The sequence below is a fragment of the Squalius cephalus genome, assembly GCF_949319135.1.
Source record: "Squalius cephalus genome assembly, chromosome: 6".
In the NCBI taxonomy this organism is placed as follows: Eukaryota; Metazoa; Chordata; class Actinopteri; order Cypriniformes; family Leuciscidae; genus Squalius; species Squalius cephalus.
Window position 1 is genome coordinate 16381302 of NC_137127.1, and position 21346 is coordinate 16402647.

General features: G+C 36.7%; 1 protein-coding gene across 4 annotated transcripts in view; it reads right to left on the reverse strand.

Annotated features, from left to right (window-relative positions):
* Positions 1–21346, reverse strand: part of elapor2a (endosome-lysosome associated apoptosis and autophagy regulator family member 2a) — a 37681-nt gene that overhangs the window by 11823 nt on the left and 4512 nt on the right. For 2 of the 4 annotated variants that reach the window (XM_079874274.1, XM_079874276.1), the window contains exons 4-21: positions 18971–19118; positions 18773–18862; positions 14782–14887; positions 14536–14688; positions 13953–14041; positions 12794–12974; positions 12549–12677; positions 12274–12364; positions 11959–12061; positions 10894–11031; positions 10536–10799; positions 10035–10208; positions 9775–9958; positions 7328–7424; positions 7061–7162; positions 4852–4978; positions 3683–3861; positions 3411–3585 (exon numbers count right to left, since the gene is read on the reverse strand). In XM_079874274.1, coding sequence (XP_079730400.1) covers positions 3411–3585; positions 3683–3861; positions 4852–4978; positions 7061–7162; positions 7328–7424; positions 9775–9958; positions 10035–10208; positions 10536–10799; positions 10894–11031; positions 11959–12061; positions 12274–12364; positions 12549–12677; positions 12794–12974; positions 13953–14041; positions 14536–14688; positions 14782–14887; positions 18773–18862; positions 18971–19118 — 2530 coding nt within the window. Of the gene's footprint in view, positions 1–3395; positions 3586–3682; positions 3862–4851; positions 4979–7060; positions 7163–7327; positions 7425–9774; positions 9959–10034; positions 10209–10535; positions 10800–10893; positions 11032–11958; positions 12062–12273; positions 12365–12548; positions 12678–12793; positions 12975–13952; positions 14042–14535; positions 14689–14781; positions 14888–18772; positions 18863–18970; positions 19119–21346 lie in introns of all 4 variants that reach the window. The other 2 variants (XM_079874273.1, XM_079874275.1) reach the window with 1 other exon arrangement.

A 21346-nucleotide genomic window follows, 5' to 3' on the forward strand; every position in this document is an offset into this window, starting at 1 on the left:
GCTTGAATACAACTCTCTTCCTCTCAAACTCCCTTCTAATTGGCTGTGAACACAGTGTGACACCGCATATGCCAATGCAGCTCAACAGTCTTTAATCTTACAGATGTTGCTAGGAGTCCCTCAGCGGCTCCTTCAACTGCCCCGAGTTAAACATCAAGGCATATACACACCCACCCTCAAGCAAACTCTCAGCTAAAATTTCTGAATGCAGTCGCTGCTAGAGGGAGAGACAAAAAAAAAAAAAAAAAAAAAAGCCAAATTTTTTTTTTTTAAAACGGGAGTACAGGGAGGGTTGAGCTGAGGTAATTTCAACTGAAAGGCTATGAAGAAACTGCAGTCCGAATTATTAAGAACTTGAAGCGTATTTTCAAAAACACTTCTGTGAATGACCAGTAGAGGTCACTAAATACATTTATGCATTTGGCAGACGCTTTTATAAAAAGCATTCAAGGTCCGCATTTTATCGGTTCTTGCTTTCCCTGGGAATTGAACTCATGACCTTGGCCTTGCAAGTGGCAAGCACTACTGTTCGAGCCACAGGAAAGCTCAAACAAAATAAATAAGTCATTATTGGTGATACCAGTGGCACAGAAACGTAACACTGCACCTTTTTTAAAAAGCTGTATGGCTATGAAGTTCAGTGGTGATAATGTATAAGTTTCAGAATTAGCTATTTTCTTTTTACTATTTTTGTGTAATAAAAGACACTAGAAACTAAGAAAAGATTGCTAGCATACGTGCTAACTGCTAAGGCTTCACACATTTTTTTTAAATAAAACCAAAATCATGAGATGACAGTGTGATTATCAAATCGCAAAGGCTGTGATTTAATGTGCTACGTGTTTCAGAGTTAAGCGTGACACTGTTGCAGCATCTCTGAGCAACTTGCTTTGCAGTAAATGCTCCACATGAACAACTTTCCATCAAAATGAAAGTTTGATGGTTTAATGTTTGAAAATTAAGAAATGAAGACAGTTTCCAGTCTTAATAAAAATATATATATTTTACAGTTGAATTCTCATATTTTTATTTACTATATACACCATCAATAATAATGCTATACGATTTTATTCTTATTCTTATTAGAGGACAGTCTGAACTGGGCTGGTACGATCCGCCTTTTTTGCCTCCGATAACGATTCTGATAGCCTACCTGGGATTCAGTATTGGCCGATACCGAGTAGCGATCCGATACTAAAATAATAATTTTTAAAAAGTGCTGAACTACCTAATAAACTATCTGTAAGTATGCCTCACTGTGGGGAAGAGATTAAGATTCTTCTTTTGTGAAAGGCATCAGGCTTGACTTAAACATTTTCCTAACTTTGTAAAACGATATAAAAGACAAAAATGTAGTGAATTATTGATTAAATAATTGTGGACCAGTGCAGGAACCGTAAATAAAGCAATAGCTCCACTAGCTTGGTAGACATTCAGAATAAACAGGAGTCAGAATGACTCCTTTATTCATAGTCTCGTGTAGCCAGACCTTCAGACTGACGGCAGAAGACCAACGGTCATGTAGTATGACTCGCATTCACGAAAAACAATATGCTATCAAATTAAAAGACATTTCTTTTTAAATTTTAAGCACAGCTTTTTAATGAAGCAGCAACATATGATAGATATGACAGAACAAGAAAGGCCTTCAATAAACTTTCATTGCGCAAAAGTATTGTAATATGAAAGGCTCCAATACAGAGCGGGACGAAATGCTTATGCGCATAATATCGGATTTTGATCGGTCTCAGATGGCCGATACCCGATCCGGCAAAAGATGGCAGTATCTGAGAAATACCAATACGGAGTATCGGATCAGCACACCCCTAGTTACGATAGCAATTTTGGAGTCTCTAACTCAATCCCTCTAGTGCCACCAACTGTCCAAAATTTCACTTAGGTTTGTGCTAATAACTTTTGAACCATAAGGGCTAGTAACAAAATGAATTTCCTCTGATTTCTTGGCTCAAGATGATTCGATTGTGACCTATGGCGTCATTTTCTGTCATGAAAAATTTCCCGCCATTTTGAATTTTCCGAAAAACCTACTTTTTTTTTTTAACTACTTTTTAACTGAATTTAACCAGTTCATCTTCAGACCATGGCGACAAAAATGTATAGAAATTCAAGTAGTTTTCGAATAATGCGCAACGAATTCGACGAAGAGCACACCAAAATTAACTTGAAGCTATATCTCCGCAATGCTTTAGCGTATTCTGACCAAACTTTTTGTGTGTTATGACAACCATGACCTGAGGTTACCTGCAGTTTTGGCACAGTGCCACCTAGCAGTCAGGCGATACGAAATTTACATTTTTGCTTTTAACTACTGAAAGGTTTGGCCAAAAATCACAAAACTCTTTAGATTCGGTGCAGCATGCCTAGTCGAACGATACCCAGTTTTCCCATAATGGCCATTTTAAATTTTGTCATAAAATGCTATGGTCAAAATCTATTATGAAATTTCCAAAAATGCGAATAACTTAACCTATTGTAATGAATAACGAATCTATCTTAAAGTCCCTGTGAACCGGAAGTTGCAAACGACTTTTCTCCAGTATTGTGGCGTATTTCCAAGTGAAACGGAATATTGAACAGAGGGCAGGGTTTTACTTTAGCGCTCCTCCTCTCCATCTCTCGCTCATAGCAGACTAACGGTTTGAGGGGAGTGGTTAAGCGTTTTCAACCCAAGCCGTCAAACTGACTTCATCAGAAAAGGAACGTCATTCCAGACCAGAAGTAACTTTTCAGATTTTGATTAAAGATTACCACGACAAACAAAATTGATAGCATTATGCCAAAATGACTCCTAGGCTGTATCCCTGCTTTGTTATACTGACACCAAACTTTGCACGTGTTATTGACACTTAACTCTGACCACACCACATCAATTTTGTAACAGCATTATTGGTCGAAAGTGATAAACCATTAAATCATACTACTAGTGACTGCATTTGATTTTTTTCAGCCATTTTGACTAAAATCATCTCAATATGTTTTTAATTGTCAGTTGTTGCATTTGGTCTGACACTCCCAGCCATTTTGGCATTACAGTTGGCATAACTGCTTCTATTGCTCTCCTCATTTGTAAGTCACTTTGAATTAAAGAGTCTGCTAAATGATTAAAATGTAAATTACTTATCGTGTTCTTTGTGCTTGGCCCCGATAACTGCTGCATGCAGCTATATTTCTTATTCTTATATGGCCATATTAATATACAAAAGAAAATTGCCTAACTGTGCGGCCTTACAAATAAGCACAGCATTTTTTTTAAATCATATTTTAAATGCAATTTTCAACAGAAAGGAAAGAAAATTACTATTTAAATTTTTCCCCAAATCGTGCAAGCCCTACTAACTTGTGAAGCTCATTTTAAGAAAAACATTTACACCTACTGTGGTTTCGCTAACCTTGGTAGTGATAGCTTTTAGCTTAGCCAAAAGAGAAGTATTGTTGGCATAAACCACTTCATCCTCTTCCACATTCTCCTCCCCTTCTCCTTCCATAATGCCGCAGCTGTCCGCCGCCGGCAATTCACACTCTTTATTGGCCGTCATCACGAGTTTGGAATATTTATACTCCAGTCTATCAGAACACAAAGACAAAGAAGCATGAGCCATATTAGCATAAATAAAGAGAAATGTTGCGTTTCCAAAAACTTTAAAAGTCACAGGAATCATACTTTTTGTTTTTCTTCCAAAAGTAGCAGGTCAATGAAACGAGCAGAGCAGCACAGAACACTCCAAACCCAGTGACCACCTTCAGCCAGATATCAATCACCTCACATGGAGACGTTCTCTTCAGCGGGAGAGTCAGTCCGCCAGTACACAGCCGAGGTTCAGTCCACATATACACCGTGTCCTTAGAATGAAAATCACATAATTTATACAAAATTGTCATTTAAATCACAGATGTCAGTGGAGAGAGAACTGAGAAAAATGACAAATATTTCTTAACAAAACTCTTCTTAATTTTTTAAAGAGTCGCTTATGCTCACCAAGCCAGCATTTATTTAAGCAGTAAAAACAGTAGTATTGTGAAATGATTATAATTTATAATAACGGTTTTGCATTTTAAAATATTTTTAAAATGTAATTTATTCCTGTGATGGCAAAGCTGAATGTTCAGCATAATCGCTCCAGTCTTCAGTGTCACATGATCCTTCAATAACAATATGCTGATTTGCTGCTCAAGAAACATTTATTATATTGAATACTTTATAGGATTCTTGAAATGGATAGAGAAAACAGCATTTATTGAAATATAAATCTTTTGTAACATTATAAATGGCTTTATTAATGCCTCCTTGCTGAATAAAAGCATTCATTTCTTTCAAAAACAAAAAATATCTTACTGACCCCAAACTTTTGAACAGCAATGTACTTTGTTTGTTACAAATATAAAAGGAAAAAAACTGAGCAAGTCATTTGTGTCACTCAAAGGATCATATTCAAGCTAGTCCTCGACTCTCAAACTGCACCTGTCACAAATATGTGAACACACACTATGCTTTTGTTTATAATTTTTGTTTAGGTGGCTTAAGGTGAGGAATAATCCACATGGAGTTCTGGAGAAAACAAACTTACCCTAGATAGATTTCTGATGATAAATTCAGCAGTCGCACAAGTCATGACAGATGCTTTTCTTTAGTAGATTGATTTTAATAGCTTTTATTACTTACACCAGCGAGGATCAGACTATTACTCTTACTATTTGTTTTAAACCATGTATTACATTGCAGTTCCCTGCTTAAGCCCATTTTTAATGACATTTGGTGCCTGCATACACACACATTTATTATAACACATTTTTCAGTCAATAATATATATAATAGAACTAATGAAAGAGTACCTGCACTCCTCCCTTACAGGCTCCTTCAATGGCGTGGTAGTCGACATTAGTGCAGCGTGGACAAGCACTGGAGCTCTCCCACAGGAAGTAGAACGAGCATCCGTCACAGGTCCCAGCAGGACACTTACTGACACAGGACATAAAAAGTTCAACTAAACACATCTTAGTATGCTCTCTCTCACTGTAGAAGAAAGAATTTGGCTCGAAAGGTTAATTAAAAGCAACGGTTATGGATCTAAAAGCCAAAACAAATAAATAAAAAAGTTTTTCAAACTTTTAAAAATCAAAAAGTGCAATAATGCAAAGATTTAAAAATAAGAATAGAATAAATCGAAAATAATTCTCAAGTTAGGTGTCTTCATAATTTGTATTATAGTCATTTTAATAATTATGAATGTAATGTGTGTGTGAGTATATTATATTATATTAATATTTATATATATACAGTACAGGTCAAAAGTTTGGAAACATTACGTTTTTTTATATTTTTGAAAGAAGTCTCTAATGCTTATCAAGGCTGCGTTTATTTGATCAAAAATACAGAAAAAAAACTGTAATATTGTGAAATATTATTACAACTTAAAATAATAGTTTTCTATTTGAATATACTTTAAAAAATAATTTATTCCTGTGATGCAAAGCTGAATTTTCAGCATCATTACTCCAGTCTTCAGTGTCACATGTGACATCCAGTCTATCACATGATCCTTTAGAAATCATTCTAATATTCTGATTTATTATGAGTGTTGGAAACAGTTCTGCTGCCTGATATATTTGATGAATAAAAGGTTAAAAAGAACTGCATTTATTCAAAATAAAAAAAAATTCTAATAATATAAATCTTCTTTACTATCACTTTTTATCAATTTAACACATCCTTGCTGAATAAAAGTATTGATTTATTTCAAAAAAAGAAAGAAAAAAAAGATTGTTGTTACAAAAGATTTTTAAAACATTTGATTCTTTTTTTTTTTTTTTTTTTTTTTACTTTTTATTCATCAAAGTATCCTAAAAAAGTATCACAGGTTATGAAAAAATATTAAGCAGCAGAACTGTTTCCACCTTTGATAATGAATCATCATATTAGAATGATTTCTAAAGGATCATTTGATAGACTGGAGTAATGATCCTGAAAATTCAGCTTTGCATCACAGAAATAAATGATAATTTAAAGTATAATAAATTGAAAACCAATTATTTTCAATTGTAATAATATATCACAATATTACATTTTTTTTTCTGTATTTTTGATCAAATAAATGCAGGCTTGATGAGCAGAAGAAACTTCTTTCAAAAACATTAAAAATAGTAATGTTTCCAAACTTTTGACCTGTACTGTATTTTATATATATATATAAATAAAATATATATATATATATATATATATATATATATATATATATATATATATATATATATAATAATTTGATTACTATAATATTAATATAGTCTAGAAAATACAATAATAATTCTAATATAATAATATAAAAGTGACACCTTTGCGACTGAATAATAATAATAATAATAAAAATAATAAAACAAAACACTTAAAGGAGAACTCGGCAACTCTAGCGAACTCTAGTCACTTCTTCGCTGATTTTTCCTTTTGTTGTCGCATGTTTTCCCCACGAGCTCCCCCTACAGCTGTGGGGGGGGGGCGTATATTTCACAACACGGTCGTAAAAAACTCACTTGCGGTGGCCTCCTCCCCCTCTCTACCACTGCTCATGTGCGTTTGTTATGATCGGAGCAAGCCAGCTGTATCGTGTGGAGCTATGTCTACCGAGGTGGGTAATCTGGTAATACACATAGACTGTAAAAAAATAATAATACATGCGTGTGTTTATGTCGAATTGCCGTAAAGCAATTCGTGTTTCGCGCTCATTCTCGTTCTCGTTCTCGCTTCTCACGAGACTTCCAATTTCTATTTTGCCGGGACGGTAGTCCCCAAGTTGCAAGGTTGGTTTTCCGCATGGGAACGCTGGGGGGAGCGGGGAAAGTCACCAATATCACCAGAACAGGTTGTTTAACCATCCAAATGAATTCTAGACAGGTTTATTAAGTTAAAAAAGTTACCAAGTTCTCCTTTAATTAAGTCAGTGGACCTGTAGTGAGGTGATTTGATATGTCATGATGGGAGATGCCCAGTGTCAAATTTAGACTGAATTGACAGCAGTGTGCTTGTGTGTGTTTGTGTTTGTGTGTACACCTGGGCACGGATATGTCTCCCCTCGCAGTTCTCTCCAGGTTACAGCGCAGTGAAACCACTGCATTTCTGCCTTTCTTACATGACGTTGTGACCTGTGGAGATCTTTACAAATAAATAAAAAACACCATTAAACACATAATGGATGATAGAAGGAAAAGAACAAACCACACACCTTATTACAAAACCCCTAAAACTAAAACCCTAGACAACCATCTGTGAGAGGAACTTTAAGAAGCACTTTAATTTTGATGATGTAACTGCCAGTACCGATAGAAGAAGTGGACATCAGGGATTCTCTTGGGTGGAGATGGAAATAGTTCTGGTCTGGCGTTTATTCCGTTAAGTGATTTCTCCACTGTGGCTCCTGTGGCACAAACACACACACAACTTAAGTCTTAAGAGGACACATGTGGGTGACAGCACAGCAGGAAGTGCTTAGTAAGTAGGACCAACCTTACATTTGAGTAATTAATCATGTTTATCACTAAACAAAAGGCCTGTTTGAGATACGCTGAGTTTTATAACTAAGAGTGTGAATTAAAACACTATGTAGAATTATTCTAAAACAACAGAAATCTAAAACACATTTTATCTAATGCTCATCTAATATTATAAGTTATGAAAAGTGAATTTTCCAAGTGTCAGGACTTTATGATCTTTAAATGAAAAAATTGATTCACTTTTGAATCGTACAAAGACCATATAACAGTGCTTTTATATAAATACTGCATTCCATCTAGGTGCTGATAACCCTTCACTGAAAGGTTGAAAGCATAGTTGTAATGGAAAACATACAGTTGTAATCAGTTGTAAAAGGTGTATTCAACCCCATTGCAAATCAGGTTTATTGGCATAATGTACAGACTTTCAGCTGTTTGCAATGAACAAATCAAACAAAAAGTAATTGAAATAGCTCAACACAACAAATGTTTCTAGTCGTTTCCCCAAATTCAACTGAAAACGCAACTTTTAATGAGTTCTGCAGACTCAAAATGATTCAACCCCTTCATGGCAAGCATCTTTAGTACTTGGTAGAACACCCTTTTGTTGTCATGACCTGCTGCAAATGAGATGAATAACCAGGCACCAGCTTCTGGCAGCGTTTCTGAGGAATCTTAGCCCATTCCTCATGAGCAATGGCCTTCAGTTCAGTAATATTCTTGGGTTTGTGTGTTGCAACCGCCTTCTTCAAATCCCACCAGAGATTTTCTATGGGGTTCAAGTCAGGTGAATGTGATGTTCACTGAAGAATCTTCCAAGACTTCTTCTGCAACCAAGTCTTGGTGGAATTAGAGGTATGCATGGAATCATTGTCCTGTTGGAAGGTCCAGTGATGCCCAAGCTTCAGCTTCCTCACTGATGGCATGATGTTTTCTCCTAGGATTTCCTGATACTTCAATTAATCCATCTTGCCTTCCACACACTTCCGGTTTCCAGTCCCAGAGGATGTAAAGCAGCCCCAGAGCATCACCGAGCGCCACCATGCTTAACTGTAGGCAGATTGTTCTTTCCAGCATATGCTTCATTCTTCTTCCTCCAGACATACCACTGATCCATAGGGCTGAAAAGTTTTATTTCATCGCTCCACAGAACAGAATCCCAAAACTTCTGTGGCTTATTTATATGATTTTGAGCAAATTAGAGCAGACTTTTTTGTGCTTTTGGGTCAGTAGTGGTGTACGTCTTGGAGTTCTGGCATGCGTTTAGTACGCTTCTTAGTGTGCAGCTGAAACCTCAGTGCCTGTGGCCAAGTCTTGCTGCAGGTCTTTTGTAGTCACTCAGGGGTTTTTCTGAACCTGCCTTCTCAGAAATCTGGTAGCAGCCATTGATATCTTCCTTATTCTGCCCCGTCCAGGTAGTGTAACCACTATTCCTTTAACTTTGAACTTGCGAACTATGCTTCCAACGGTGTCTCTAGAAACATTTAGTGCCTTCGCTATCTTTTTGTATCCTGTTCCTTGTTTGTGAAGGGTGATGAGATCTTCTCAATTTTTGGACCATTCTTTTGATATTTCTAACATGCAGTCAAACATGACACTCAACAAACCTAACCAGTTCAGATATTATATTTTAGTTACCAAAATATTTTTAATAACATAATATAATATAAAACTTTCCAATTTATTTAATTACATAAAAATATAAACATAAAATATTACATAATTTGTTTCCTGACAGGAGTGTAACATGATTACTTATGCACAAAAGTGTGTGAAAAACACTATTTTATCCCGTTTTTAAATGTACATAAAAATAATTTTGTATAATTATCCTTTCATAACATAATCACAGGTGTATAATGCACTCAGATAGTAAAGACTAAATGAAATAAATAAATAATGCATCAAGATGCTATATAGTTGCCACACAGTCCCCTAGTTGTCTTCTCATTAACGTTAGCAGCACTGACAATGTGTTTTGCTCGTAATTGATATTATTGAGCTTTGGTGATTAAACTGCAAATGACTTTACTTTAGTTAAAAGTTCCACCGAGATTTAATTTATAATAAAATAAACCATTAAGGACACTTTTCTCCATTATTTACTGATAATGGAAAGTCTGTTAAACATTAATTGAGATACAACATTCATTTTGGCATCCCTATTAGTAAGCATTTCAAATGAATGAAATATGGACATGCACATCACATCTGCTACACTATCAAAAAGTCAACAAAAAAATTTGTTTCAAATGTGACATTTTTTCCTCTCACCCAGAAAAGTGTCAGCCAGGCTAATGGACTGAGAGGAAAGGGCTGTTCGTAAGCCCCGCCCATCTGAAGGAATAATCGTTGACTGACAGAGAAAAGCCTCCACTGAACTGCCCAGCTGACCACCTTTAACATCCTCATTGGGCAGATCTGTGATATTATCTCTGCAGACTGCAGCCTTGTGACCCTAACAAAAGACAGATGATGGAATAAATTATATTCTGTGATGTCATTTCCACTCATTTCAGGTGTGTGTATTGTACCTCAGCTCCACACAGGCTGATATTGAAGAGGTGGTAGTATTGTGTGCCTTTCGCAGTGAAGCTGGGCCCGTTCATGATGGACCCAGTCGACGTCAGAGCACTGAAGTCATACTGAAGAATCTGATTATGGTGAGTGTATTTGAACAAACAGTCGCTGAAACACACACTGTGCTCCTATAATTTAAACATTCAAGAGAGAACCATCAGACACTTAGTTATTATTATTATTATTATTATTATTATTATTATTATTATTATTATTAACAAAACACTTTTAAAATGTCTTTAACCAATAAGCAATTGGAATGAAGAACACATAACCTTTATTCATTGGAAATAAAATTAAATTAAAAAAAAAAAGCGTCAAGTAAACGATTAATTTAACATTAATTCAATTATTTAAAATAAATTGTTACCAAATGCATATATAGGGAGATTTTTTTTATATATATATATTAATTAAATAATAATAAAAAGAATAAATAAAAAAAACTGAAATACCTTGTTGCTTTTGCTGCCTGGCCCACACGGCTGGCACGTTTCTTTGCCGTAGATGTTGTCCCCAGACAGGACGGTGTTGGGAGGGCACTTTTGGCACTGGTTGGTCTTTTTATCAATGTAGTGTCCAGCTGGACATGACACACAGGAGGAGCCAGCCTTCTTAGACTTCAGGGCACACGCACGGCATGCTGACGCCACCCCGTCCACGGCATTGGTGACAGACACAGAGTAAATCTTCACCATGTCATTTGCATACTGACGCACCTGATAGACAGTGACAACGTCCATTATGACTATAGTCATTCTATAAACACATGAACATTTTATCATCACTGCGTGTATATGCATTTGTACTGACATCACTAGCCCGACTGGTGCGTTGGAAAGCCCAGGTAAACGCAACAGAAGAGTTTTCAGTCATGATGTACGTGTAACTCTGTTTGGTTTTCCTCCCATCCCATGATTCAACTACATTTGTGCTTCTTTTTTTCACATCCTGGAACGACAACAAACTCAATTACACTTCAAAAAGGAAAAAGAAAAAGGTGCACAAAGTATTTTGGTAACACTTTACAATGAGGTTATCATTTGTCAGCATTAGTTAACATACATTAACCGACATGAGCAAAAAATGAACAATATATTCTTACAATATTTATAACCTTTCATAAAATGATAACAAAATGATAACAGATGCAACTTTTGATCTTAAAATGTATTAATACATATTGAGATCAACACTAAGATTAATAAATGCTGTAGAAGTATTGTTCATTGTTAATGTAGACTAATGTAGTTAACTAATGTTAACAAATGAAACCTTATTGTAGTGTTACAAGTATTTTGTTTTATCCTCTTTTTTGTTTGCATACACTTTAAACATATTCTAGCCAGATTCGTGAGAAATTGTAATCAATTGTACAAAATTATTTATAGCAAAATAGCAATAATTCATCTATGCTGTTACAATTTGAACCTAAAAATAATTTTACCTACTTATTTTGGCAAAAAGAGTTACAGAATTAAGCTTTTTGTAACCTTTCCTTGTTCTAGCTTGTACTATTAAGGACAATTTTTTAAACTTTGTATTATTAGCACTTCTTGTGATTATTGCCTCTAAGATCACTTGTTGCAATTCTTAGGATAAAAACATATGCTAAATAAATAAATTAAATGTAAACGTAATAGGCAATAATACATTTAAATGCAATAAAAACTAAATAAAAATAAATTAAGGTTGTTTGATTCAGGTTGTACAGCATCATTTGACTTCATTTCATACCAAGTATTACAAAACACCAGGAAAGTGTGTAGATGTCAAAATTACCATTCTTTAGATGTAAATTGTTTTAAATGCACATTTAAAAGCAGATTAAAATGGTCTATCAAAAAAAAGATCACAGACACATATTAACACACTTACCGTCATAAAGTAAAACTCACAGTCAGCTGAACAGCTAGTTTCAAACTCAAAAGTGATCCGTCCGTACTCACTGGCAGATGTTCCTTGAACAGACATGGGCAACCTGATAGGAACAATACAGACTCATTATTACACAGAGAGCAGAGGTTATGTAAGGAAATACTTGTAATATCAACTCACACAGCAGAGGTACACTGTTTAACCATGCTAACCACAGAAGTTTTTAATGAGCTATAATGAACGTAACATGCTGTGGGCGGCACTTGAATAGTGTGGCTGCGAGTAGGAGGACAAGTAGCCTACTTGAAGACTCACTTGAATCCAGGCACTCTGAGAGTTAATATGAGATAATCATTATCCGAACGACCTGATCCTGATTGTAAGTGATCACCCGCTACCTCCCAACCTAAAAGACACAAAATGTAGAAAAAAAGATATGAAGGTATCATGCACAAATGTGAAGAACATCTAGAATGTACAGAAAAGTCCATTTGTAATTATCAGTGACGCAACAGCGACATCTAGCAGCAAAAATAAGCATTACAACCATATGCTGTAACATACCACACCGTTCTTGTGTAATCTCTCACCATTCAAGCCATCGCAATTGTTGTTGGCCACGTTGAAGCAGGATGACTTCATGTTGGCAGGCAGCACGTTCCACCACTTGTACTCAAACCCGAGGACAGGCTCCGTGCCAGCTGGACAAGACTGGCATGCTACAGATGCCACACAATCCATGTTTAATATCTTTGGCTATGTAATTAAAATGATGTGCATGCTTCTGAAATGATCATGTTTCATATGTCCTTAAGATGTTTGGACGATTTATCACCTTTGACTCCATCAGAGTAAGTCCCGGGTGGGCAGGGAGAACAGGTGGCAGTGTGGTTGTTATAGAAACCGGGATTACATGGTGGACACGGCTTAAGCTGACCAGAAGGTGGCAGTTTTACTGCACCTGCAACAGCCTCCAAACAAATCCGAGGCTCTAGCCACTTATACAGGACCCGAGTCTATGAGAGAGACAGCAGCATTTATGTATACAATTATTTACTTAAAATATTAAGAAAAGAATAATTTCAATTTATTACACTGATAGTCGTTTTGTGTGTGCGCGTGTGTGTGTTACAACGAGGCTAAAGGCACACCTTAAGGAAAATGTGATTTTCACTACTCCCATAGTGTAAGATTGCAGGAAAAAAAACTTTTTTCTTTTTTTAACATTGAGCAACAGATTTTGTGTGAAAATAAATAAAAATGTGTGAGGTGGCAAGGTGGGCCTTTTACCACACACACGGGGTAAAAGACACATCTGCATGGGGCAAAAGGCACAAAGTGTTTACATTTTATGCTTTAGCTAAAATAATGTGTTTTTAATAATGTCTCAGTTAACACTTGTTCAAAAACAATCACTTTAGCAAAGTCTGTACTATTTTCAGTTTATTTTGATAAATAAATGAATTGATTTAATAAAGCTTTACAGTAGTAACAAATATTATATTTTATTATATGATATGATTAATATCATATTTCTAATGATGGCTTCATCATAAATGGTGATTATCTCTAAGGTGGACACCCAACTTGATTAGATTCAGATGATAAAGAGCTATTTATTATCATGTTAATTATTGTGCCTTTCACCCTAAAAACCATACTTTTACATATTCTTCTGTTATTGAAAAACTGTTGCTTTAATCACCTTGAACAAAACTGAAAATCATTAACAAGACCTTAGTCTCAAAATACAGTAAATTTTATCAATTCTCATTTGCTACATAAATCTACAAATAAAAAATAAAAACAAAAACATAAAATATTAGATCAAATTAGCGCACAATCAACTTTGCATTGCTGTCCGCGATCACGGCAAGGATCAGCCAAATTTCCAAAAGCATCATCAAAAACGGTTGAGAGTCAAATGTGCCTGTGTGCCTGTGCCTGTGCCTGTGCCTGTGCGTGTGCGTGTGCGTGTGCGTGTGTGTGTGTACCTTTCCATCCTTATCACAGGTGCTGTAGGTCTGGATGTAGTCTTTCTTTGAGCATGGAGGTTTACTTATGCACATGGCAGAACCTTCTGCTGTTAAAATTACAGAAGAATCATATCTCACATTACACCAAGGACGAAAACTATAAAGATAACAATAAATATATAGTTCTAAATATAAAATAATAGTCCAAACCACAACTATAATGATAACGGCACAGAGAAACAATATAGTTGGCACAACTTTCAGAAGGTTTTTTTTTTTTTTTTCAGCTCGAGCATTTAAAGCGGCAGACAACAAAGCTGCAATGCACGCTTAGAATAAACATAATATTGCCCGCTGGTGTGGATAATAATGTAGTTATCCTTATTAGTGTGAACGGGCAAAACCATTCAAAGAGTTAATTCAAGAAATAAAAAAAAATAAAAAGATAAATAAATAAATAATTGTTTGAATATACAGTGTATAACACACACACACATATATATACACACATGTGGGTTTTTTAACATCCTACTACAACCACATATATCTGCATTTTCTAGAAACCAGCCTATATGGTATTTAAATGCCTGTATGCACTTACAGGCGTAGTGTGTTTTTGTGTTGCAAGGTGTGCAGGAGCTGGCCCCTCGGCCAGAGTATGTGTCCCGTGGACAGGGTGCACAGGAGGAGGAGCCTGGGGTGTGACTGAAAGTCCCAGGCTTACATGGAAAACACTCTGAGGTGTACGCCACACCTGAGAGAGAAAAATGACGTCATAATCTTTCAATGAGGAGCATTTCTTAAATTAAAATGGAAAAACATGCACTTGTAGGAAGCGCACCCTCACCTTCTATCCGTATGTTCTTCAGGAGAATTGGTTTGACTGCTTTAGAGCCGAGAGTGACTTCAGTAGTTCTCCAGTACAGGATATTAGTGCCAGAATTCAGGTTAACCTGATCATATGAGGAAGATATCATATAGATATTACTTGAATACAGTAAAGATGACTTATTTGGGCATCGAGTGTTTTTGAGCAATGATAAACAATTGCAAACTGAAAATTACTACAGTATGTACAATAACAAACGTTTTATTTAGAAATTAACACTTTTATTCAGCAAGGATACATTAAATTGATAAAAAATGACAAAGACTTTTACATTGTTACAAAAGATTTCCATTTCAAATACATGCAGTCTTTTAAACTTTCTATTCATCAAAAAATTATGAAACAATTCAATACATTTTTAACAAAATATGTATGATGATAATAATAATAAATGTCTTAAGCACCAAATCAGCATTTTAGAATGCTTTCTGAAAGATCATGTGACACTGAAGACTGGAGTAATGATGCTGAAAATTCTGCTTTGTGTATAGTGCATATATATATATATATATATATATATATATATATATATATATATATACATACAGTACCAGTCAAAAGTTTGGAAACATTACTATTTTTAATGTTTTTGAAAGAAGTCTCTTATGCTCATCAAGCCTGCAGTTAAAAAAAACAAAAACAAAAAAAACACAGTAATATTATGAAATATTATTACAATTTAAAATAATGGTTCTCTTTTTTAATATACTTTAAAATGTAATTTTTGTGATGCAAAGCTGAATTTTCATCAGCAAGTACTCCAGTCTTTGGTGTCTTATGATCCTTCTTTCATGGCCCCTTAGTGCCAATTGGGCATCGTTTAAATGCCACGGCCAACCTGAGCATTGTTTCTGACCATGTCCATCCCTTTATGACCACCATGTACCCATCCTCTGATGGCTACTTCCAGCAGGATAATGCACCATGTCACAAAGCTCGAATCATTTCAAATTGGTTTCTTGAACATGACAATGAGTTCACTGTACTAAAATGGCCCCCACAGTCACCAGATCTCAACCCAATAGAGCATCTTTGGGATGTGGTGGAACGGGAGCTTCGTGCCCTGGATGTGCATCCCACAAATCTCCATCAACTGCAAGATGCTATCCTATCAATATGGGCCAACATTTCTAAAGAATGCTTTCAGCACCTTGTTGAATCAATGCCACGTAGAATTAAGGCAGTTCTGAAGGCGAAAGGGGGTCAAACACAGTATTAGTATGGTGTTCCTAATAATCCTTTAGGTGAGTGTATATTATATTATATTATATTATATTATATTATATTATATTATATTATATTATATTATATTATATTATATTATATTATATATTATATTATATATTATATTATATATTATATTATATATTATATTATATTATACTTCTTATGGAGTCACTCAGTTGCCCTGGCTGTGTGTTTCGGGTCGTTGTCATGCTGGAAAACCCAGCCACGACCAATCTTCAATGCTCTTACTGAGGGAAGGAGGTTGTTGGCCAAAATCACGCGATACATGGCCCCATCCATCCTCCCCTCAATACGGTGCAGTCGTCCTGTCCCCTTTGCAGAAAAGCATCCCCAAAGAATGATGTTTCCAACTCCATGCTTCACGGTTGGGATGGTGTTCTTGGGATTGTACTCATCCTTCTTCCTCCAAACACGGTGAGTCCAAAAAGACCAAAAAGCTCTATTTTTGTCTCATCAGACCACATGACCTTCTCCCATTCCTCCTCTGGATCATCCAGATGGTCATTGGCAAACTTCAGATGGGCCTGGACATGCGCTGGCTTGAGCAGGGGGACCTTGCATGCGCTGCAGGATTTTAATCCATTAATCCGTGTTACTAATGGTTTTCTTTGAGACAGTGGTCCCAGCTCTCTTCAGGTCATTGACCAGGTCCTGCCGTGTAGTTCTGGGCTGGTCCCTCACCTTCCTCATAATCATTGATGCCCCACGAGGTGAGATCTTGCATGGTGCCCCAGACCGAGGGAGATTGACGTCATCTTGAACTTCTTCCATTTTCTAATAATTGCGCCAACAGTTGTTGCCTTCTCACCAAGCTGTTTGCCTATTGTCCTGTAGCCCATCACAGCCTTGTGCAGGTCTACAATTTATCCCTGATGTCCTTACACAGCTCTCTGGTCTTGGCCATTGTGGAGAGGTAGGAGTCTGTTTGATTGAGTGTGTGGACAGGTGTCTTTTATACAGGTAACAAATTCAAACAGGTGCAGTTAATACAGGTAATGAGTGGAGAACAGGAGGGCTTCTTAAAGAAAAACTAACAGGTCTGTGAGAGCCGGAATTCTTACTGGTTGGTAGGTGATCAAATACTTATGTCATGCAATAAAATGCAAATTAATTATTTAAAAAAAATCATACAATGTGATTTTCTGGATTTTTGATTTTAGATTCCGTCTCTCACAGTTAAATTACAGACCTCTACATGCTTTGTAAGTAGGAAAACCTGCAAAATCGGCAGTGTATCAAATACTTGTTCTCCCCACTATACAGGGCCTGAAATTAACACCCGACCACACGCCAAATGCGGGTGAATTCTGCAATTGGCGGGTAACACTGTCAATCTACCTGCCACATTGGCAGGTAGCCACTGAGAATCGACCCTTCGCGGGGAGTTTGATTGACAGGCGATCTGGCCAATCATAATCCGCCGAATCCGCCTTTTTTTGTCCGACAAAGCAGTCAGGAGAGTTCAACGTTGGAGGATTTGAACTTGAAAAAACGGAGTATACTGAGTAGGCCTACTGACATCTTTCCGCAGTTAAAACTAACCACATTCCTACTTATGTTAATTCATGTTTATTTGATGCTATAAATTAACTAGAAGGAAGAGATGATCGGTTCACGAGCAGCTTTAACTGAGGCACCACAGTGATCTGTCAAGACACATTAAGGCTACAGAGTCACAAAACGGTATTGTCTAAATTTCTTTAAAAATTACCAAATTTTAACGTTGAGACTTTGTTTAATATCAAAAGTAACCAGGACTGTCTTGTCTGTCAGCGTGTTGTCAGTGTCTCTGCTGCGCGATGTGTTTTTCATTGCGTGAGATCATGGTTTGGCGTGAGCGGTGTAGCTTGTCGGACATAGCAACAGTAACTAAAGGGGCCGGGTCTTTGCGAAGGTTTTTTTTTTTTTTTTTGCAACTGTTGTTCTTTGACATTTAAACGAAGTCAGCCATTTCGTTGGATTTTAGCTAAAAAATGTGGTGGCACATTACTGGAGTAAAGAAAGCATCTGTGAAAGCAGCGCAGTTTGAGTGTTTCGGAACGTATATGTGATCGGAGAGAAAGATGAGGCCCTTCTCTGACTACGTTTGAATGTGTGAGTTAAGTATTAAACTGTTGGTGAGATGAGATGATAATGCAACGCTGAGTTGCACAGATGTTGGGAGTTGGGAACCGGTGAGAAAATGTCCGGTAGCCTACCCGGTAACTTTACCAGTAATAACAATATTAATTTAGTTCTGCTTAACGGTTCCTGAACGCTGTAACTAACAGCTGCCCAGCCATCAACACAGCTGCGTGTGATTTGTTTACATATGAGCTGCACTAGGTCTATATCTGTATTATTAATAAATTAGAGTTATTATTACTTGTATGAATCTCGTTAATAACTTGACAGCACTTAAATGTGTATTCTTACAAGTTAAAGAACAAATGTTTGTGCAATTCCTTTTTTTCACCTTTTATGAGGCCAAAAAAAAAAAACTGGCTGGTAAAAAGTCACTTTGGCGGGTGGATTTTTAAATCCACCTGCCACAGTGGCTGGTGGTCAAAAAAGTTAACTTCAGGCCCTTCAGCCTTGTATATGTATATATAATGTGTATATATGTATATATTGAACTTAAAATCGCAGGTGTACTTCAAGTAAATATATTAGGTCAAAGAGGTTCAGCTGGCAAAAAAGTTGGGGTGAGTTTCTGACTTACACTATGTGTTCCCCACTCTCCATGAGTAGTCAATTTGATCCATTTTTTATTTGAATCCAGGTCCATCTCTTGACACTGGTCATTCTGAATCTGTCCAAAAATATTTTTATTTCAACAATACAGAATAGCTGCTTTTGATCTCTTAAAATACCTTTCAAACAAACATGTCTCCACAGTAGTAATGGAATCCAAACTTACAAAGAATTCAAAGATGATGCTGTTATCCACATACTGGTAGTCAAAGGACACTGACCCCGGCTTCTTTAAGTGAACAGTGTAGATCAGAGACACAGTACACTCATCCCTGTTGGACTCCAGATACGAGCCCTGAGCAACCCACTTTGCACTAAAAGAATACAAATACACAAGGCACACACACTATGGTGACTATAGTCTTCAGATGCATAACAGGATAAAAAAAATAGATTGTTTAATACTTGAATTGTTTCATCTCTCTGGAAGTGTGTGCATGCCTGCACAAATAAGTCTTAGTGCATGCTTTAATCTGAACGTGTGCTGATTTAATATCAAATAAATAAAATAAAGTGATACAAATAAAGGAAAAAAAAAAAAAAAAAAAAAAAAAAAATTAAGTGCTTTGATGAGTACCAAAAAATGAGAACTTTGATTGGGAACAGTCATTTTAGATACATCTGACTAGCTATTAGTACAACTGAAAATGATATGCACATTCTACATTATGTATATGCATTAGGATTTTAGTATTACTCTGTTTAGTGTTAAACCAATTTTAGTGTTCCACCAATGAAGATAATGCATTCTTCTCAATACTTTTTAAACACACCAAATATAGAAAGCAAAAATGGTATGCAGTGGGGAGAACAAGTATTTGATACACTGCCGATTTTGCAGGTTTTCCTACTTACAAAGCATGTAGAGGTCTGTAATTTTTATCATAGGTACACTTCAACTGTGAGAGACAGAATCTAAAACAAAAATCCAGAAGATCACATTGAATGATTTTTAAATAATTAATTTGCATTTTATTGCATGACATAAGTATTTGATCTCCTACCAACCAGTAAGAATTCCGGCTCTCACAGACCTGTTAGTTTTTCTTTAAGAAGCCCTCCTGTTCTCCACTCATTACCTGTATTAACTGCACCTGTTTGAACTCGTTACCTGTATAAAAGACACCTGTCCACACACTCAATCAAACAGACTCCAACCTCTCCACAATGGCCAGGACCAGAGAGCTGTGTAAGGACATCAGGGATAAAATTGTAGACCTGCACAAGGCTGTGATGGGCTACAGGACAATAGGCAAACAGCTTGGTGAGAAGGCAACAACTGTTGGCGCAATTATTAGAAAATGGAAGAAGTTCAAGATGACGGTCAATCTCCCTCGGTCTGGGGCACCATGCAAGATCTCACCTCGTGGGGCATCAATGATCATGAGGAAGGTGAGGGATCAGCCCAGAACTACATGGCAGGACATGGTCAATGACCTGAAGAGAGCTGGGACCACAGTCTCAAAGAAAACCATTAGTAACACTACGCCGTCATGGATTAAAATCCTGCAGCGCACGCAAGGTCCCCCTGCTCAAGCCAGCGCATGTCCAGGCCCATCTGAAGTTTGCCAATGACCATCTGGATGATCCAGAGGAGGACTGGGAGAAGGTCATGTGGTCTGATGAGACAAAAATAGAGCTTTTTGGGTCTAAACTCCACTCGCCGTGTTTGGAGGAAGAAGGATGAGTACAACCCCAAGAACTCCATCCCAACCGTGAAGCATGGAGGTGGAAACATCATTCTTTCGGGATGCTTTTCTGCAAAGGGGACAGGACTACTGCACCGTATTGAGGGGAGGATGGATGGGGCCATGTATCGCGTGATCTTGGCCAACAACCTCCTTCCCTCAGTAAGAGCATTGAAGATGGGTCGTGGCTGGGTCTTCCAGCATGACAACGACCCGAAACACACAGCCAGGGCAACTAAGGAGTGGCTCCGTAAGAAGCATCTCAAGGTCCTGCAGTGGCCTAGCCAGTCTCCAGACCTGAACTCAATAGAAAATCTTTGGAGGGAGCTGAAAGGATCTGGAGAAGGTCTGTATGGAGGAGTGGGCCAAAATCCCTGCTGCAGTGTGTGCAAACCTGGTCAAGAAATACAGGAGACGTATGATCTCTGTAATTGCAAACAAAGGTTTCTGTACCAAATATTAAGTTCTGCTTTTCTGATGTATCAAATACTTATGTCATGCAATAAAATGCTAATTAATTACTTAAAAATCATACAATGTGATTTTCTGGATTTTTGTTTTAGATTCCATCACTCACAGTTGAAGAGTACCTATGATAAAAATTACAGACTTCTACATGCTTTGTAAGTGGGAAAACCTGCAAAATCGGCAGTGTATCAAATGCTTGTTCTCCCCACTATATCTCCTTTTTATTATTTCTTTAACTTAGAATTAACCTTGTTCTGTCTCTGTTTGCTCCATGGTCCTTTTTATTTACAAGAGAGATGGAATTCTTATACTAACTAAGGACTATAAATACATAAATGTGATATTTCAATGGTATCTGAAATTGTTTGATGTATTGTTGGAAAACA